Below are 17,497 nucleotides of genomic sequence, written 5' to 3'. Positions count from 1 at the left end.
TCCTGCTGTCACACAGAAACCCACACTAGTGATACTGGTGAACCATATAAAAAGGGGAACCGAGTGTTGGAACCCCTGCCCCATCTTCTAAAAATGGGAGGTGAAATCTCATCAGGCCCCCATGACAAATAAAATGTTAACATGAAGTAAGACTGGGCAAAGGCCCTGCAAATGGCAATGCTAGCTCAACAGTAACCAGAACAGAAGACAGAAGCGCTCATCCTTGAGGGCAAAAGCCACCTGCTTTCTACAAAGAGCACAATGATTGTGGAGAAATAGTGAGGCTTTCATTGAGAGAGCAAACAGAACATGACAATTCCAAGGAAGGACTGCTTTTTCCATGAAACTAGTTAAGATCAAGGATCCAAGCCAAAAGCAAACAGGAGGCTGGGTACCAATTGTTTAGAGGTGGATGTATCTGGACTTCGTACAGCCCATTAGTTTCACGTGGCTGACTTTGTCTAGGTTTGTTTCCTCACTAGGATTGGTGACTGCTGAGGTCCCTTCCAGTGAGGAGATAAAGTAAATGTTGAATAAATGATTTCATTAACGTGACTGCCAGATTACAAACACATGCATTTAAAGTATAACAGGTACCGTGTGCATGATCATTAAAAAATGACACATTCACCTAGCGTTCAGCAGATCCTCTTTTAAAACCTTCCCTATATTGGAAATCTTGAGAGGAACAGGAACTACACAGGCTGTACCTATACGGTCACAGAAGTACAGACAGAAGCCAACATGAAATTGTATACTGGGTATCCCTGGGTGGCTCAGCGGTTTAGCACCTGCCTTTGGCCCAGGTCATGATCCTGGAGTCCCGGGATCGAGTCCCACATTGGGCTCCTGCATGGAGCCTGCTTCTCCCTCTGCCTGTGTCTCTGCGCCTCTCTTGCTCTCTCTGCCTCTCTCTCTCTCGAATAAATAAAATCTTAAAAAAAAAAAAATTGTATACTTACTACTCCCAATAGGATTAAACTAAAATATTTTGTGAGACTTGACCGAGAAAAATTAAATGAGTGCCAAGATGTTTTGGAAGAGTATTTGGGGGAAGTGCAGAAATTCATGTTAGGCCTGGATAAAAAGCGGTCAAGAACTCAACGTCTCAATCTCCAAGGATTTTTTTAAACCTGCTGGGCTCCTCAACTCCAGCCACTGAACTGCTGCTCTAGAACAGTCTCTGGACTCGAGCCCTGGGAGGATTAAGGAAGCTCAGGGCCCCAGTGCTTGCCCTTGAACAAACAGTGCTGGCTGACCTCCAGCCCCTCAGATCCCCTCCACCTGCAACAGCGGTGAATCAGCAAAGCTGCTGGAAGCCTTTTAACGGATGACTTGCAACCCTGGTGGTTCTTCAGCCAGTCACTTTGAAGTGTGAGCTTCTGAGACAAAGTTGGAAAGTACCCCCAACTGCTGCCTGGTTCCCATTTCCCAGTCCTAACGCAGGTAGCCTGAGAAATAGAGACAGACAAATGGACACAGACACAGACAGATACAGAAAGAGTGTTTGCAATAGCACCAATGCCCTATAAGGCATGCAGACCAGCCCCAAGGGCCCACTTACTGTGGAAGGCATGGCATAAACTTAATGCTTAGGAGTATGAAAGATTGGTCAGAAATTTAAACGTTCTGTTTCTTTGTATTTTTTAAGACTTTTTTTTTTTAAGTTATCTCTATACCCAACATGGGGCTCAAACTCACAACCCCAAGATCAAGAGTCACATGTTCCACTGACTGAGCCAGGCAGGTGCCCCTATATGTTCTGTTTCATTCATATTACCTTACTCTTCCCGCCTTCCTACCCCTAAGTGTAAATTAGGGGTGAATATTTGCAGCCTATATGGTAAATAAGGGTTACAGTCTTGCTATACAAAATGCTCCTCATACAAGCAACAATGAAAACATAGGTCCTCATAAAAGCTGTTCACAGGGGCACCTGGCTGGTTCAGTAGAGCATGCAACCCTTGATCTTGGGGTTGTGAGCTTGAGCCCCAAATTGGGGACTGGGATTACTTAAAAAAAAATAAAACCTTTAAAAAAAAAAAAACAAAAAAACAAAAAACCTTGTACACGAATGTTCATGACAGCATTACTCATAACAGTCAAAAAGTGGAAACAACCCAAATGTCCATCAACTGATGAATGAGTAAATAAAATGTGGTCTGTCTGTCCATGCAATAGCATATTGGACAATAGAAAATGTAATGACAAATGGTACAAGAATGAACCTTGAAAACTTTATGCTAAATCAAGCTAGCCAAAAGACCATATGTTACATGATTCCATTTACATGAAATGCCCGGAACAGGCAAATCCATAAGGATACAAAGCAGCACACTGTCTAGGGCTGATGGGGACAGGGAAGTGGGGAGTGACTACTAATGGGTGGTGGGTTTCTTTCTAAGATAATGACAATGTTCTGAAAATAGTGCTGATAGTCACACAACTCTGAGAATACAATGCAGGCCATTTAATTGTACGTTTTAAATGGCTGTATCAGATGCTACATGAATACCTCAATAAAACCATTACAAAAAACTAATCAACAAGAAAAGAAATCTCCTGGGACATCTGGGTGGCTCAGGGCATGATCCTGGGGCCCTGGGATCAAGTCCTACATCAGGCTCCCCATGAGGAGCCTGCTTCTCTTTCTGCCTGTGTGTGTATGTTTCTCTCCAGGAAGAGAAAGGAAAGGAAAAAGGAAAGGAAAGGAAAAAGGAAAGGAAAGGAAAAAGGAAAGGAAAGGAAAAAGGAAAGGAAAGGAAAAAGGAAAGGAAAGGAAAGGAAAGGAAAGGAAAGGAAAGGAAAGGAAAGGAAAGGAAAGGAAAGGAAAGGAAAGGAAAGGGAAATGAAGAGGCAATTCACAAAAGAAATATTATACAGAAAAAAAAGATGTTCAGCCTCACTAATAAAAATAAAGAAACATAAGATCCACTTTCAGGAGCAGATTGGCGAAAACCTAAGAGACTGACAATTTCCACTGTGGGCCAAGGTGTGTTCCAGAGAGCAGGATCAGCCTGTTGACATGGATGTAAATGTTTAATGCATTCATTGGTCGGGTAAAAACTAATGCTTGGGGGAGTAACTGATAAGAGAGCCCACGGTGCAGATGCTATGCTTTCCCAATCTGATGGGAGATTTCACCCAGCTGGAACAAAATTGTGAGTCCTGGTAAAGGGCTGTGGGTGGGACTGTGTGGCCCACAGAGAAAACACAGCTTTGCTAATATATAATAAGGACCACCATGTGAAGCAACTGGGAGGTTACAGAAATCATAGGCTCATTGTTTCCAAAGGGCAGCAGCACATGGAGAGAATGCCACCAAAGGGAATAACTGGAAAGGCTGCTGTAGCTGCCCGCTTGCAAGGAACTTCATAATACATGCTATTTCATCGATCCCCGCAGTAATCCTGCAAGAAGGGTGTTAATATGATTGTTCCCATCCTGCAGATAAGCAAATCAAGCCTTAGAGAGGCTGTCAGCTGATCCAGGTCTCACTGACACACCCAGACTCAAGGCCATGTCCATCATACTTTAAAAGAATTGACCTTTCCACCTCAGAAAGAGACAAAACTTCCACAGATGGATAGACATGGAATACTAGGCTCTACAGACCCTCAGTTTGAAAATTCTGTTGTTAATTGGCACTTACCAACTCCCTTTCCTTATACTAATAAGTGTCACAAAACATCTTGTAAAAGTCATAAGTGAACATGACTAAGTCTTCATTGTAATCTTTGGTGTTTGCTGCTGCCAGGTGAAACACAAAATTAAGACTCAGAAACCTCTTGATTTCTGGAAGCCTGGCACACCAGGTATCCAGGCCAACTCTCATAACAAACAGCTGCAAATGAAGAGAAATTGTGAAATCTCTTTTAAAATACATAAAAAAACTGGCAAATTGGTAAGGGACACCTAGAGGTCAAATGAAATTAAGCAAAGGCTAGAATAGAGAGAGCAAGTGGAGCTTTGAGAGTAGGTATTAAAAAGGCATCTGTAGGGCAGCCCGGGTGGCTCAGTGGTTTAGTGCTGCCTTCAGCCCAGGGCCTAATACTGGAGACCCCGGATTGAGTCCCACGTCGGGCTCCCTGCATGGAGCCTGCTTTTCCCTCTGCCTGTGTCTCTGCCTCTCTCCATGTCTCTCATGAATAAATAAATAAAATCTTTAAATAAATAAATAAGTTTTTTGTTGTTGTTTTTTAAAGGCATCTGTGGAACTGAGCAAGCTCGAGTTCCCACTCCCTCCCAAGGATGGAGGTCTCATAGGAGGGCCCTGCCAGAATAAAGCTGGGGCCACACAGAGTTACAAGTCAGTGAAAAAAAAAAGACTATACAGAAAACTGCCTCTATCAAATCTTGGCATCAAATGGAGGGTAAAATCCTCAGAGAACTGGTAACCCCCTTAGAGGGCCCCCAAAAAGACATTAGCCCAAATTCGTACATCATAAAAGATGTACTTCGGTAGATAAAAAGTGATCCCAGAATTAAAGTATTAAATGCAAGAAGGAATGAAGACCAACTAGTTAATAATAAATGAGCAAATCTAAATAATACTGAATGAGGTCTTCTAAAATTTAAAAAAGAACTGAAATACCCCCCTATAGAATAAAAGGAGGGTGTGATGGGAATCAAAGTGTGCTAAGGTCCTTAACTGTTCAAGAGTAGGGTGTGAGACAGTGACTAAAGTTAGACTGTGGTAAGTTATGTAAACTGAGAGATAAACCATGTTCATGGAAGGGTCAATATCATAAAAAAGTCATTTCTATCCAAATTGATAAGTTCAAAGTAATTCTAATAAAAGATCCCAGCAATTTGTATGGAACTCAACAAGCACAATCTAAAATGAAGATGGAAGAGCAAAGGGCCAAGACCTTACCAAGAACTGTTACATAAAAATTTAGTCATTAAATCAGCGTGATATTGGCACAGAGAAAGAGAATAAATAGTAAAGCACTCAGGATCAGATCCACACATTTGTAGACACTTGACATATTATAATGGCCACTGGTGTCATTTACAGATCCATGTAAAAGGAATGTATTTTTTCAATAAATAGTTCTTAGGATAATTTGGTACACTTAAAAAAAAATTAGCTCCTTACCTCACAGTACACAGAAAAATAATTTTAAATGGGCTGAAGACCTTACCATAAAAGGCCTTATCATAAAATGTTTGGAAGACAATATATAGAGGATATATTTATAAACTTTAAGTAGGGAGGAATTCTTAAAAAGGAAAAGTGCTAACTGTAAAAGAAAAAAATGAACATTAAGAATTTGTTTAAAAAAAAAAAAAAACCTACAGTGAAAAGACAAGCCACAAACTGAAGTGGATAGTTACAATACATATATCTGACAAAGGATTAGTATACAAAATAAATAAAAACCAGTAACAAGCAAGAAGTCTATATACAACAAAGAGACAAATAGAAAAATGAGCAAAAGATTAAAGTAGCTGTTTCACAGAAGCTGAAACCTGAATGACCAATAAGTATATGAAAAGATGCTTAACTAATAATCATGAAAATGCAAATCAAAACCACATGATAAAAACTCCCATCTGATTACTAAAAATTTTAAAGTCTAGTAAAACCAGAGTTGGGAGGATGTGAAACAAACAGAATTGTCAGTTGAACTGTAAACGGGGGGAAGCATTCTGGAAACAGGTACTACTGGGTCGAGCTGAAGCTCATACACCCTGTGATTCAGCCCCACTCCTGGGGCTCTACCCTGCAGACGTTTGCACGTGTCCAGAAATGTGCACAGCAGCACTGTCTCAGCAAAATACCAAAGACAACCCAAATGTCTGTCAGCAAGACAAAGGATAAATTCTCTTGTAATGGAACATAACCACCTGAGACAGTGAAGTACAACTACAGGCCAACACTGGATTTCTCTCCAGAACACACCTTAAGCCAACAGTTTAAGACACCGAAAAAAAACAACATGATTCTATCAAGTTCAAAAGCAAGCCAAATGAGACAACACAATGTTTAGCATACAACACACGTGGTGAAACTTTATAGAAAAGCAAGAGTGCTAAAAAGCAAAACCGATGAGCTGGGGGTGGGGTGGGCCAGGATCAGGGAGGGGCGCTCCAAACCCACCGGTAACATTCTTCTTTGTGAACTGAGCGATGGGCACATGGTTTCCTTGTATCTCTAGTCTTTATACTGTACGTTCTCCTTTGTATCTACTCAATATTTAACAAAAACAACTTACAAAATTAAACAATGTTCTTTCTGACTTTAAACAATGTTTGGAAGCATGAACTCAGGCAGCTGAGTTACAGTAAACCAGGAAAGTCCCTGACAGGGCCCCCGAGTCCCGAGACTACTGAAATGAGAGGTGCTTCACCCACCAGGCTGGGGAGCCACTGGAGACACAGCTTCCCGCTGGGCGGCAGTGCCTCCCATTCGGGACAGGAAAGTGGCTGCTTAGATGAATAGTTCCAGCATAGGAAGTGGTGTGGGAGGGGTGGGCCCAACAGGTTCTACTGCCAGAGCTCTTAAGAAGCTTGGTATTTTCTTTTTTTTTTTTTTTTTCCAGTTTTACTGAGAAATAACTGACATACATCACTGTGTAAGTTTAAGGTGCAGAGCAGATGGTTTGAATTTCCATGTGTTGTGAAATGATGACCGCAATAGGTTTGGCTAACATTCATCTTCTCACAGAGACACAAGAAAGGAAAGGAAAACAATTTTTTCCTTGTGATGAGGACTCGAAGGATCTACTCTCTCAACCCCCTAGATGTCACAGAACAGTGTCAGCTGTAGTCGGCAAGTTGTCCAGCAGGTTTCTGATGTTACTATTAACCCACCACACCCGCTTTCCAGCCAACCCCGTCCTCAGCTGGAACCGCCTCCTGGTGAGCCTCTGCCTGCCGCTGTGTAGACAGGAGTGAGCAACTCTCAACTCTAACCAGGCCCTCTGCTTCGTCTAATTCCCATCAAACAGGCTGGACTCCCCGAGCCCAAGCCCTGGTTTCCTGCAGAATCTGCAGCGAGGACATAGCGGAGGTCTACTTTAACTGGTCTTTGGGTGGTCAAGCTACTGCTAGCGTGAGGACCTCTGCAAGGGCCAGGTCCCCATGCTGACCCTCGACACACACACACACACACACACACACACACACACACGCGCGCACACACACGCACACGTCTGAGGCCAATGCAGAAATCCCTCAGGGCTGAAATGGTTACTCTTTGACCTTTACTACTTCAATCATCTAGAAACTGTGGCCAGCAAAAGGAGGAGATAATGGTCTCCAGGACAACATGCTTTGGGCACACAATGTACTTAGTTCTTCATTTTCTCTCAGGCTGGCTCCCTTCTTTCCGTGGTGCCACCCTGCCGAGACACCGAGTCTGGGTACCTCCTCACCACCCACTCAGCCACCACCCTTCGAAGAATTCCAGGAAAGAAGGAGCCACCTGGTCTTTTACGCGACAAACTAGTAAAACCCTGAAGCTCTGCCCATAGAGGCTGCCCTCCTACTCACAGGGCTCACGTCCCACAACCAAGTCAAATCATTTGACTCTTGAAAAATGGTCTTCCCTAGACACACAGATAGATACACACACACACACACACACACACACACGGAATAGTTCTGCAGATACTATTAACAGTTATCTGAGAGGGGAACTGGGTCAGGCTCGGAAGACTCCATGGTGTCACTTTTTGTTTTTAAGATTTATTTATTTACTTTAAAGAGAGATAGTATGAGTGGGAAGGGCAGGAAGGGCTAGAGGGAGAGTGAATGTCAAGCAGACTCTGTCTACTGAGCCTGGAACCTGACACAAGACTCGATCTGACGACTGAGATCATGATCTGAGCTGAAACCAAGAGTCAGATGCTCAACCAACTGCATCCCTCAGGCACCTCTCCATAGTTTTTTTTTTTTTTTTTTTTTAAGATTTATTTATTCATGAGAGACACAGAGAGAGAGAGAGAGAGAGAGAGAGACAGGCAGAGACATAAGCAGAGGGAGAAGCAGGCTCCCCTCAAGGAGCCAGAGGCAGGACTCGATCCCAACACCCTGGGATCACATCCTGAGCCAAAGGCAGGCAGACACTCAACCACTGAGCCACCCAGGCACCTCTCCACGGTGCATTCTTTAGAACCTTCTGATTTGTGTACCTTGGGCATATTCCTCTACCAAACATTTTTTTTCTTCCTCTGCACACTTTTTCTTGACCCTTTCAAGGGTCCTCTTCTCCTAACATATAACAACACCAGTTACCAATGATGGAATCAGGGACTCGAGAAAGCATTTTACATGCATTACCTCATCAATAATTCTAGCCAATGAAGTTATATGCGAGGTCATCAGTATCCCCACTTTACAAGTGAGAAAACTGAGGCTTGGAGAGGCCAAGTATTTTGCCCAAAGGCACACATCTAGTAAGTATAAGAATAGCATGAGCCCAGGTATGTCTAATTTATAATTTTTTTTTTTTTTAAGATTTTTACTTACTTGAGAAAGAGAGAGAATGACACAGAGAGGGGCAGAGAAAGAGAAGCAGACAAAGGGGCTTGACCCCAGGATCATGACCGGAGCCAAAGGCAGACACTTAACTGACTGAGCCACCCAGGTGCCCCGAAGTTCATGTTTCTAACCAGTACTCTCTACTGCAGGGTTCTAGATGTGGACGATCTGGTCCCAGGAAATGTTTGGCAATGTCTGGAGACATACCCCACTACCACAGCTGGAGGTGGGTGGGTATTACAGTCATCTATGGGTGGAAGCCAGGGATGCCATCACCATCCTAAAGTACACAGCTCAGCCCAAGACAAAGGTTTATGCAGCCCCAAATGTCAAGAACATCCGGGCTGAGAAACCATGCTCTAGTGGAAAAAGACAGAAAGACAGAGAATAGACTGGGTTGTCTTTGGTATTTTGCTGAGACAGTGCTGCTGTGCACATTCTCATAGCTCAGGTCTTGGAGTTCACCATGGTTACATCCATACACCGCACAGATACCAAATAAACCATCAGGTTCTCCTCTCCTCAAACAATAGCACACCAACCCCATGTCACACTGGAGTTCTCACCAGCTTAACTGCCAGTTCCTCTTCAGCTAATCAAGGCTGACCATCTGTCCATCCAACAACAGTTACTGAGCACCGGCTATGTGCCAGGAAATAAGCTATGCAGTGGGACTACCAGGAGAAACGATCCCCTGTCCCTGCCTGCAAGATGCTGGTGGGCTAACAGGGAGACATAGAAACCTACGATTATAATGTGAGATATGAATTGCATCAAGAGATCAGTGCAGGATGCTAAGAAATCAACGGAGGAGGAGCTCCAAACTTAGCTGGGGTGGGTGGCTGGGCAGGACCGGAGAAGGCTTCCCAGAAGCATCTGAGCTTGCAGGAATTAAACAGGCAGAGGCAATCCTTTTCTTCCCAAAGGACCCCTCACCAGACCTTTCAGAGTATGGTCTCTGAGAATCCACAGATGGACACCTTTAAATAGAGAGCTTGGTAGAACTCAAGAGTAGTCGCTGATCCCCTCTGCACAATCTGGATAATTCCTGCCTTGAGGGAGGATGCACACCAGCATCACTATGGATTTGGGTCTGCTTTACTGCAATCCTCACTGGCTCTCTGGCTTCGAAGCACCCCTCACCTCGCAGCAGGAGGTAATTCACCTTTATGTGGCCAATCCTGTGATGTACAGGCTTGATCTCTCGTAGTTCTCTAAACAATTCTGTGAGCTTGATACTATTATCCCTCTTTGACAGATGAGGAAACGGGAGGCGCAGTGGTAAAGTACCTGGCCCTCAAGACACAGAGCCACCAAGCAGGGAAGCAAGGATGCAAAACCAACACCAGGGTCCTTGCTGCCTCTATCTGAGGAGACCTCTACAGATGTAAATCCAAACATGCCGTTCACTCTTAATCTCCCCCACTTCAGCAGAGCCTTCCAAAATCAGTCATCCTTCTCCCGCGCGCCTCCCCCGTGGTGCTTTTTGCATTGTATCGTGATCATCCACATGGCTAAGAGCTCCTCGCTCCCAGGATCCAGTCTTACATCCCCAGCATCTAGCGCAGTGTCACATGTGCTGGGCACAGAAAAAGCTGAATGCATAAATAAGCCTGGACTCTCCGGGCGCAAGCAACATCAACCTACTCAAAGCCAGAGCAGCCTGCCGTGGGGAGACAGAGGCATGGGGAGAATGCCCAGCCCTCCTGCACCAATGCAGTGGGTTCCCCTCAGGCTGAGCCCAAGCCCCAGAGACAGCAATCCAGTCACCCGAGGGACGGAGCAGGCTCTCTCAGCCAGCTTTCCCTCCAGTACTGGAACAGTCATGATTCGTTCTTTGGTTTGTATACCAGATGCTTATGTTTGGGGACATTTTTTACAAAAATATGTATCTTTAAACATCAGAACCTTAAAAGGAATGAACATGTGCTCCCCACTCTGTCTTTCCCCTTCTGCCAGCTGGAGTACATACACAATGGCAGGAGCTGCAGCAGCCAGCTTCGACCGTGAGATGGAAGCCTGGTTTTGAGCAAGGAGAGCCACATGGTCACTAGAACCCTGTTCCCAGATACTTCATGGAACAGAGCAAGATGACCTACCAGTTCTTGGACTGCCTACTTCCAGGTTTTTAAGAGGAGAGGAATATACTTTGAGTTTGTTTCAGCCATTGTACTTTAGGATTGCCTTGCTAGCGCATGTTAGGTTGTGTGTGATTAAAACAAAGTGTGAGCATTTGCCCAGTGACTAACATAGTGTGGTCTTTGTGGGTAAACCAAACATAATGACAGCCACAATTTCCCAATCAAACTCAGATGTAGTCATTACTTTATAACTTGAAAGAAAGAAAAAAAAACTATCTTGAAAGGGTGATCTGAGTCATGCTGAGCCTAGAGAAGGACAAACAAACTGACCTCCTGGTCTGTTTCATCCTTGAGCATTACAGACATACCTCAGATTTCCAAGTAGCCCAGGCTACTCTTTTCTGACAGTTTGTCTGCGTAAACTCCAGCTTGGCTCTCCTCCTCCAGCTCATTACCTGAATCAAAGACACCCAAGTGGAAAATCTGATGAGAACCCGAAAGGCACCAGCTCCCTAAGAGCTGCCCTTTTACGCGTCCAAGAAACACAGGTAAATCCAGAGCCCTGAGCACGGAGCCTGGCACAATGGAGACGCTCGGTACAAATTTGTTTGGATCATCCTCGGCCGGCTGCACGTCAGACACTGTGCCAGAGCCTGGGACACAAAGATGAGTAACCCCGCTCCCACTGCCTACACTTAGAAATTCCTGCTTACCGAAAAGACATATAACACAATGTTGTAAAGCAAGAGCGACAAGACTGTGCCCGGGTTCCTGCGACGCTACAGCGTTAGCCTTCCCCAGGGATGTCTCAAGTGCTCTTGCTTCTCGTTTCACACCCTTGCCCTCGGTAAGCACACCCCCTCCCACAACCTGAGGGACTTTTTATTTTTTTTTTTTTATTTTATTTTTTTCTGAGGGACTTTTTAAGTGGATGACAACTGCTAGCTCACCGCTGGACAGCTCCACTCGAATGTTTTACAGGCACCTGCTTTCAACGTGTTGAAAACTAAATGCACCTTCCCTCCTCACACCTGCTCCCCATCCGGCTCCGATCACACTGATCACACTGAGTGCTATCGCCACCTGCCCATCAAGACTAGGAGGTCAGTTCTGACCTCTCGCTGACCTCCAACTTCCTCATCTAACTCATCACCAGGTTCGGTCAATGCTCCGAAACCTCCCTCTCCACTGTCTCCCTCTAACCGGACTGGAGGCCACGCATCCTTTGTAGATAGGATTACTCTAGCGGCCTGTTAATTGGCCTCCAGGCCTGTACCCTTTAATGCATCCTTCACATCCACGAATCTGGTTCTCCCATGGCTTCCCATTAACCTAAAACTGAAAACTCCTTAACTAGGTTCACACGGCCCCAGAGGACCAGGCCGCAGCCAGCGTCTTTCGTCTTACCTTTCAGCTCCGTCCTCCAGGCACAGACCTTAACTATCACACTAGCTCCTAAGCTTTGTCACAAGCTCCCATCTTCAGCCGAGAATACAACGCTTTTCTCGCCTGCACTCCCCTAAGAGCCCTTTAGGGATCTCCGCACTCTGCACCTATTGCCTTATTTGCTCTTCCTGGCAACCCCAGGGAGCAGCCTGTAGGATCGTCTCTGCTTTAAGGAGGAGGAAACTGAGGCAGAGAGCGAGAGCCTCCCGAGCTTCGTCCAGGACGCAGCTGGCGAGCACAGGGCCGCCCGGCTCCACGGGTCATACTTTGAACCACTGCACCGCGAGCGCTGGCTCGATCCTCACAACCTATCGGGTGCCGAGCCACCGTCTGCGGAAGGAATGAATGAATGAAGTCACCTTGTAGGGGGCAGCACCTCCCGGTCCCGCGGCCCCCGCCCTGCGGCCGCACAGCCGCCCCCGCCGCGGCGCGGGGTGCAGGGGCGCTGACAGCCGGGCGGCGGGGGCGTCACCCGAGCCGGGGGCCGACTCGCGCTCCCCCGCAGGAACTGCCGGCCCGCTCTCCCCCCTCCTCCCCCCAGCTGCCCCGCGGGGTCCCCGCCGTCCCCTCCCCTCCCCCACACAACCGTCCCCGGCCTCCCGCCGCGCCCCATCCCTCGCCGCCTCCGCCCGGCTCCCGGGACTTGCCCAGCCCCGGGCGCTTGCTGACCCTCACCTGCCATGTCCCGGACCCCACCGTAGAGGGAGGTGCATCACGGCCGCGAGAGGGCCGGGGACGGCACTTCAGAGCAGACAAAGGGCGCCGCCATGTCAGAGTCGGGCGGAACCGACCTCGCCGGCTTCCCGGCTGCGACTTCCGGCGCATGCGCAGCGCCCGCGCTGGACGGGAACCGCGGCCCGGCGCATGCGCAGCGCCCGCGCTGCCCCGAGAACCGCGGCCCCGCGCATGCGCCTCCGCATCCCGAAGTTCTCTATTACGGCACTTGGGCGCCTCGACTCGTCCTCGTCGTAACCCTTGCTTGGTTTTCTGTTCCAACCATTACAGTCACAGCTTCCCCGCGTTCAGCGCTTCCTGTGCGCCCGGCGCTGCGCTGAGCACCTCCCGTGCACGAGCTCATTAAATCTCGCTACGCGGAGGAGAGTCTTTTCTCCCCCTTGGAAGAAGGCAAAGGAGGCTCAGGAAGAGCCAATGAACCGCCCATTGTCACGTCTTCCAGGCGGAGGAGCACAGGACCTGGTTGCACCTCCGGGGCTGCAGATCCCCGCGTGTCTTTCTGCCCTTCCGAGCCAACCATTGCCCCATTTGCTATTTAGGGCAGATCCAGGATTAGCCTGGGTGTGAACGAGGATGCTGGAAGCAAAAGTGTCTGCAGACTCGAGCAGTCCCTTGTGGCCTCTGCCAACTTTTCAGCACCTCCGCGCCCCAGACTTCCCTACGTCCTCACAGGACGCGGGCTTTCTCTTTTCTTCACCTCTGATTCTGTTTATATCCCATGAGATTTTTTTTTTTTTTTAAGATTTTATTTATCTGGGACACCTGGGTGGCTCTGCGGTTGCTGGGATCGAGTCCCGCATTGGGCTCCCTGTCTGGAGCCTGCTTCTCCCTCTGCCTGTGTCTCTGCCTCTGTGTGTGTGTGTGTGTGTGTGTGTATCATGAATGAATAAATAAAATCTTTTTTAAAAAAATTTAAGGGATCCCCGGGTGGCGCAGCGGTTTGGCGCCTGCCTTTGGCCCAGGGCGCGATCCTGGAGACCCGGGATCGAATCCCACGTCGGGCTCCCTGCATGGAGCCTGCTTCTCCCTCTGCCTATGTCTCTGTCTCTGCCTCTCTCTCTCTCTCTCTCTCTCTCTCTCTGTGTGACTATCATAAATAAATAAAAATTAAAAAAAATAAAAAATTTAAGATTTTATTTATCTATTAGAGCAAGCGGCGGGGGGGGGGGGGGGGGGGGGGAGGGGCAAAGAGAGAAGGAAAAGCAGGCTCCCGCTGAGTAGGGAGCTCAATGGATTCCAGCTGGATTCCAGGACCTAGGGATCATGACCTGATCTCCAACCTGGGACCCAAGGATCATGACCTGAGCTCCATCCTGGGACACTGGGATCATGACCTGAGCTCTATCCTGGGGACCTGGGATCAACACCTGAGCCCAAGGCAGATACTTAACTGACTCAGCCACTGAGGCACCCCTGTTTCCCATGAGTTTTAACAATAGTCTTGCCACCACCCTGAACTTCTTTGTTCCCTCGTCCTCTTGTCATATGGATTTGGTGAGCTTTCCAACCCTGGGTAAATCCAACTTTCCTCTTCTTTTTTCTTGTATCCAAGCAACCATGCACAGCTGGACAAAGTACCCCAAAAGATAGACTGTTCCTACAAATTCATGATCACTAGCCAGAAGAGGAACTTCAACAAATGCTGGTCTGGCCAAGTCACTACTCCTCCTTCACAATCACTTGGGAAACTAAAAAGCTTACCAGTAATTGACTTCACTCTTTTTTTCTTTTAATTTTTTATTTATTTATGATCGTCACAGAGAGAGAGAGAGAGGCAGAGACACAGGCAGAGGGAGAAGCAGGCTCCATGCACCGGGAGCCCAACGTGGGATTCGATCCCGGGTCTCCAGGATCGCACCCTGGGCCAAAGGCAGGCGCCAAACCACTGCGCCACCCAGGGATCCCTTCACTCTGTCTTTTACAGGAAAATAAAAGCAAGTCTAATAGGACCTTGTCCTCCCAATACAAAGGACACAAATCTACCTCTGTGTCCATCCGTGTTGGATGTAGTTGGCTGGGACTCATTACCATTCCTTCCAGATTCTAGAAAGTTAAAATTCTATTTCCCAGATTCAGTTGCAGTTAGAATTCTAGACACAGATGGATTCTGCTAGTGGGAAAGATTGGATGGAAGTGAGGCAATAGCCATTGTCCTAGTGATGGTAGGTGATTGCTGCTGGCAAGCCAGGTCATGCAGATATGAGGGTTTGCAGCGGTGCACGGTGGCTAGTCTCCAGCTTCATGAATGTTCTGAAGCATCTGTGAAATGGTGACAGCCAAACTCAGCATTCTAGAGCCTGGGAACCAGCTTCTAGTCCCAAATCTAGACCCATGGGTTCCTGCTGGTGATATGTTGAATGCAATGATCTCAGTGGTGGTGGCTCCTTGATTCCTCATCTTTCTGATTATGTCAGAGTAGCCTCTGGTTGGTGAGTTCTATGGTGTTCTGGGAGCCATTACTAGAGGACCAGTCTGGAGACCCTTCTTTCAGCCCCTCCAATAATGTTATAGATGCTTAATTTTCTGTATTAAACCTCTTTCTGGGGGCGGCCCAGGTGGCTCAGCAGTTTAGCGCCGCCCTCAGCCCTGGGCTTGATCCTGGAGACCCGAGATCGAGCCCCGCGTCAGGCTCCCTGCTTGGAGCCTGCTTCTCCCTCTGCGTGTGTATGTGTGTGTGTGTGTGTGTGTGTGTGTGTCATTAATAAATAAATAAAATCTTAAAAATAAATAAGTAAATAAACAAACCTCTTTCTGCTTAAAAGAAGTTTGGAGACAACATGAGGGATCCTTGTAGGATGGACATGTACCGCACCTTGACCGTATCAATGTATACATCCTGGTTGGGATACGGTGGTACTATAGTTTTGCAAGATGTTAGCATGATGAAAACTGGGTAAAGAAGGATGGCAGTGGAATCGCTCTGTATCATTTCTTACAATTGCATGTGAACTGGGGCGCATAGGTGGTTCAGTCTGGTGAGCATTCGACTCTTGATTTCCGCTTGAGTCACGACCTCAGGATCATAGGCTCTGCACTCGGCGCAGAATTGGCTTCAGATTCTCTCCCTCTCCCTCTGCCTCCCACCCCTGCTGGCGCTGACTCTCGTTTCCTCTAAGGAAAAAAAACAACACAAAAACAATTGCATGTGAGCCTACATTTTTTTTTTTAAATAAAAAGTTTAAAGAGAAAGCCCAGCAAGGTTTCTATTTCTGCAAGAAAATGTACCCGAGGGGTCAAGGCATTAGATTCAAAGGTGATACAGATCTAGCCTATTTTGCTCAGAGAAAAAATAGTTACATAAGTTGTCACTTATCACAATAAGTATTGTTGCCTCAGGGAAAGTGCCTAATAAAGACAGGCTTTGATAGATGGAGTAGTTGCCACAACTGACCATTACGGAGGAATGAGGACGATAAGGACTGTCAGGTAGGCTGGCTATTTATAACTGCACTGAACAATTTCAAAAAAGAAATATTTAGGGTTTAAATTTTCAGCTCAAGAAAGGACCAGAGAAGCAAGGTCCATTCCTGACTACTCTAAAAAATTTATCTCAGGACACCTGGGTGGCTCACTGGTTGAGTGCCTGCCTTCAGCTCAGGCTGTGACCCCAGGATCCTGGATCGAGTCCGAGTCCCGGATGGGGCTCCCTGCAGGGAGCCTGCTTCTCCCTCTGCCTAAGTCTCTGCTTCTCTCTCTGTGTCCCTCATGAATAAATAAATAAAATCTAAAAAAAAATTTTTTTTATCTCATCTCATGTAGCTACAGAGCTTATGTAGCCAAAATTCCGACCTGATCCTGTGGGTTGCTGAACTGTAATATAATTGCAACAGAAGCTGTAGTCACAGGCTGACCAGGTGCACGGAATGGGAACAAGTGGCACTTAGAAATCAAGACAGGGGTGTTTGGGCGGATGCAGATGACTAAGTTCCCTGACTCTCCAAATCTAAAATTAACTGAAACTCTTGCCATAGACGCAGCCCCCTCCTCCCACTGAATGAGACTGACTCTGCTTTCCCTGGAAAGCACGTAATGACCTTATCTGAGGAAGTTATTTGCAAAGATATGCTGATTCCCCTCAGAGATCGCCATCCTTTATTTGTCTCCAGATCTGAGTCCCAGTCCAGAGTGCCCCAGGGAACAATCACGTGGTCTGACCTTAGAGGTGATTTACAAAAGAAAGAAAAAGAAAAGGAAAAGGAAAGAAAAAGGAAGCCTTAACTAATAAATGAGCTGAAACCTAGAGAATATACCTGTAAGGTAGACATGTTAAGTCAGGGAGGAAGGAACATAATATTAAGCTTGGCTAAATTTATAAATATAAATGGGCATTGCAGAGACTTTGGGGTTTTATATTTTTGTTATTTATTTATGATAGTCACACAGAGAGAAAGAGAGAGGCAGAGACATAGGCAGAGGGAGAAGCAGGCTCCATGCACAGGGAGCCCGACGTGGGATTCCAGGATCACGCCCTGGGCCAAAGGCAGGTGCTAAACCGCTGCACCACCCAGGGATCCTGACTTTGGGGTTTTAATGTCCCAGCTCAAACAACTGAGAATGGTCCTTTTTTTTTTTTTAAGATTTATTTATTCATGAGAGACACAGAGAGAAAGGCAGAGACATAGGCAGAGGGAGAAGCAGGCTCCCTGCGGGGAGCCCGATATGGGACTCGATCCTGGATCCTGGGATCAGGCCCTGAGCCGAAGGCAGATGCTCAACCATCTGCTCAACCGCTGAGCCACCCAGGT

General features: G+C 46.8%; 1 protein-coding gene across 6 annotated transcripts in view; it reads right to left on the bottom strand.

The window, feature by feature from the left end:
* ZBTB17 (zinc finger and BTB domain containing 17) overlaps positions 1 to 12,848 on the bottom strand; it is a 31,310-nt gene extending 18,462 nt beyond the window's left edge. For 2 of the 6 annotated variants that reach the window (XM_038531900.1, XM_038531895.1), the window contains exon 1: positions 12,693 to 12,841. In XM_038531900.1, the coding sequence (XP_038387828.1) occupies positions 12,693 to 12,699 (7 nt within the window). In that variant the 5' untranslated portion in view covers positions 12,700 to 12,841. Of the gene's footprint in view, positions 1 to 10,939; positions 11,027 to 11,978; positions 12,348 to 12,376; positions 12,397 to 12,692 lie in introns of those variants that run through there. The other 4 variants (XM_038531897.1, XM_038531896.1, XM_038531899.1 and 1 more) reach the window with 4 other exon arrangements.
* Between the last annotated feature and the right edge of the window lie 4,649 nt (positions 12,849 to 17,497).

Source organism: Canis lupus, chromosome 2 (genome assembly GCF_011100685.1).
Source record: "Canis lupus familiaris isolate Mischka breed German Shepherd chromosome 2, alternate assembly UU_Cfam_GSD_1.0, whole genome shotgun sequence".
In the NCBI taxonomy this organism is placed as follows: Eukaryota; Metazoa; Chordata; class Mammalia; order Carnivora; family Canidae; genus Canis; species Canis lupus.
The sequence above is the reverse complement of the archived record's forward strand: the minus strand, read 5'-3'. Positions and strand labels throughout refer to the sequence as shown.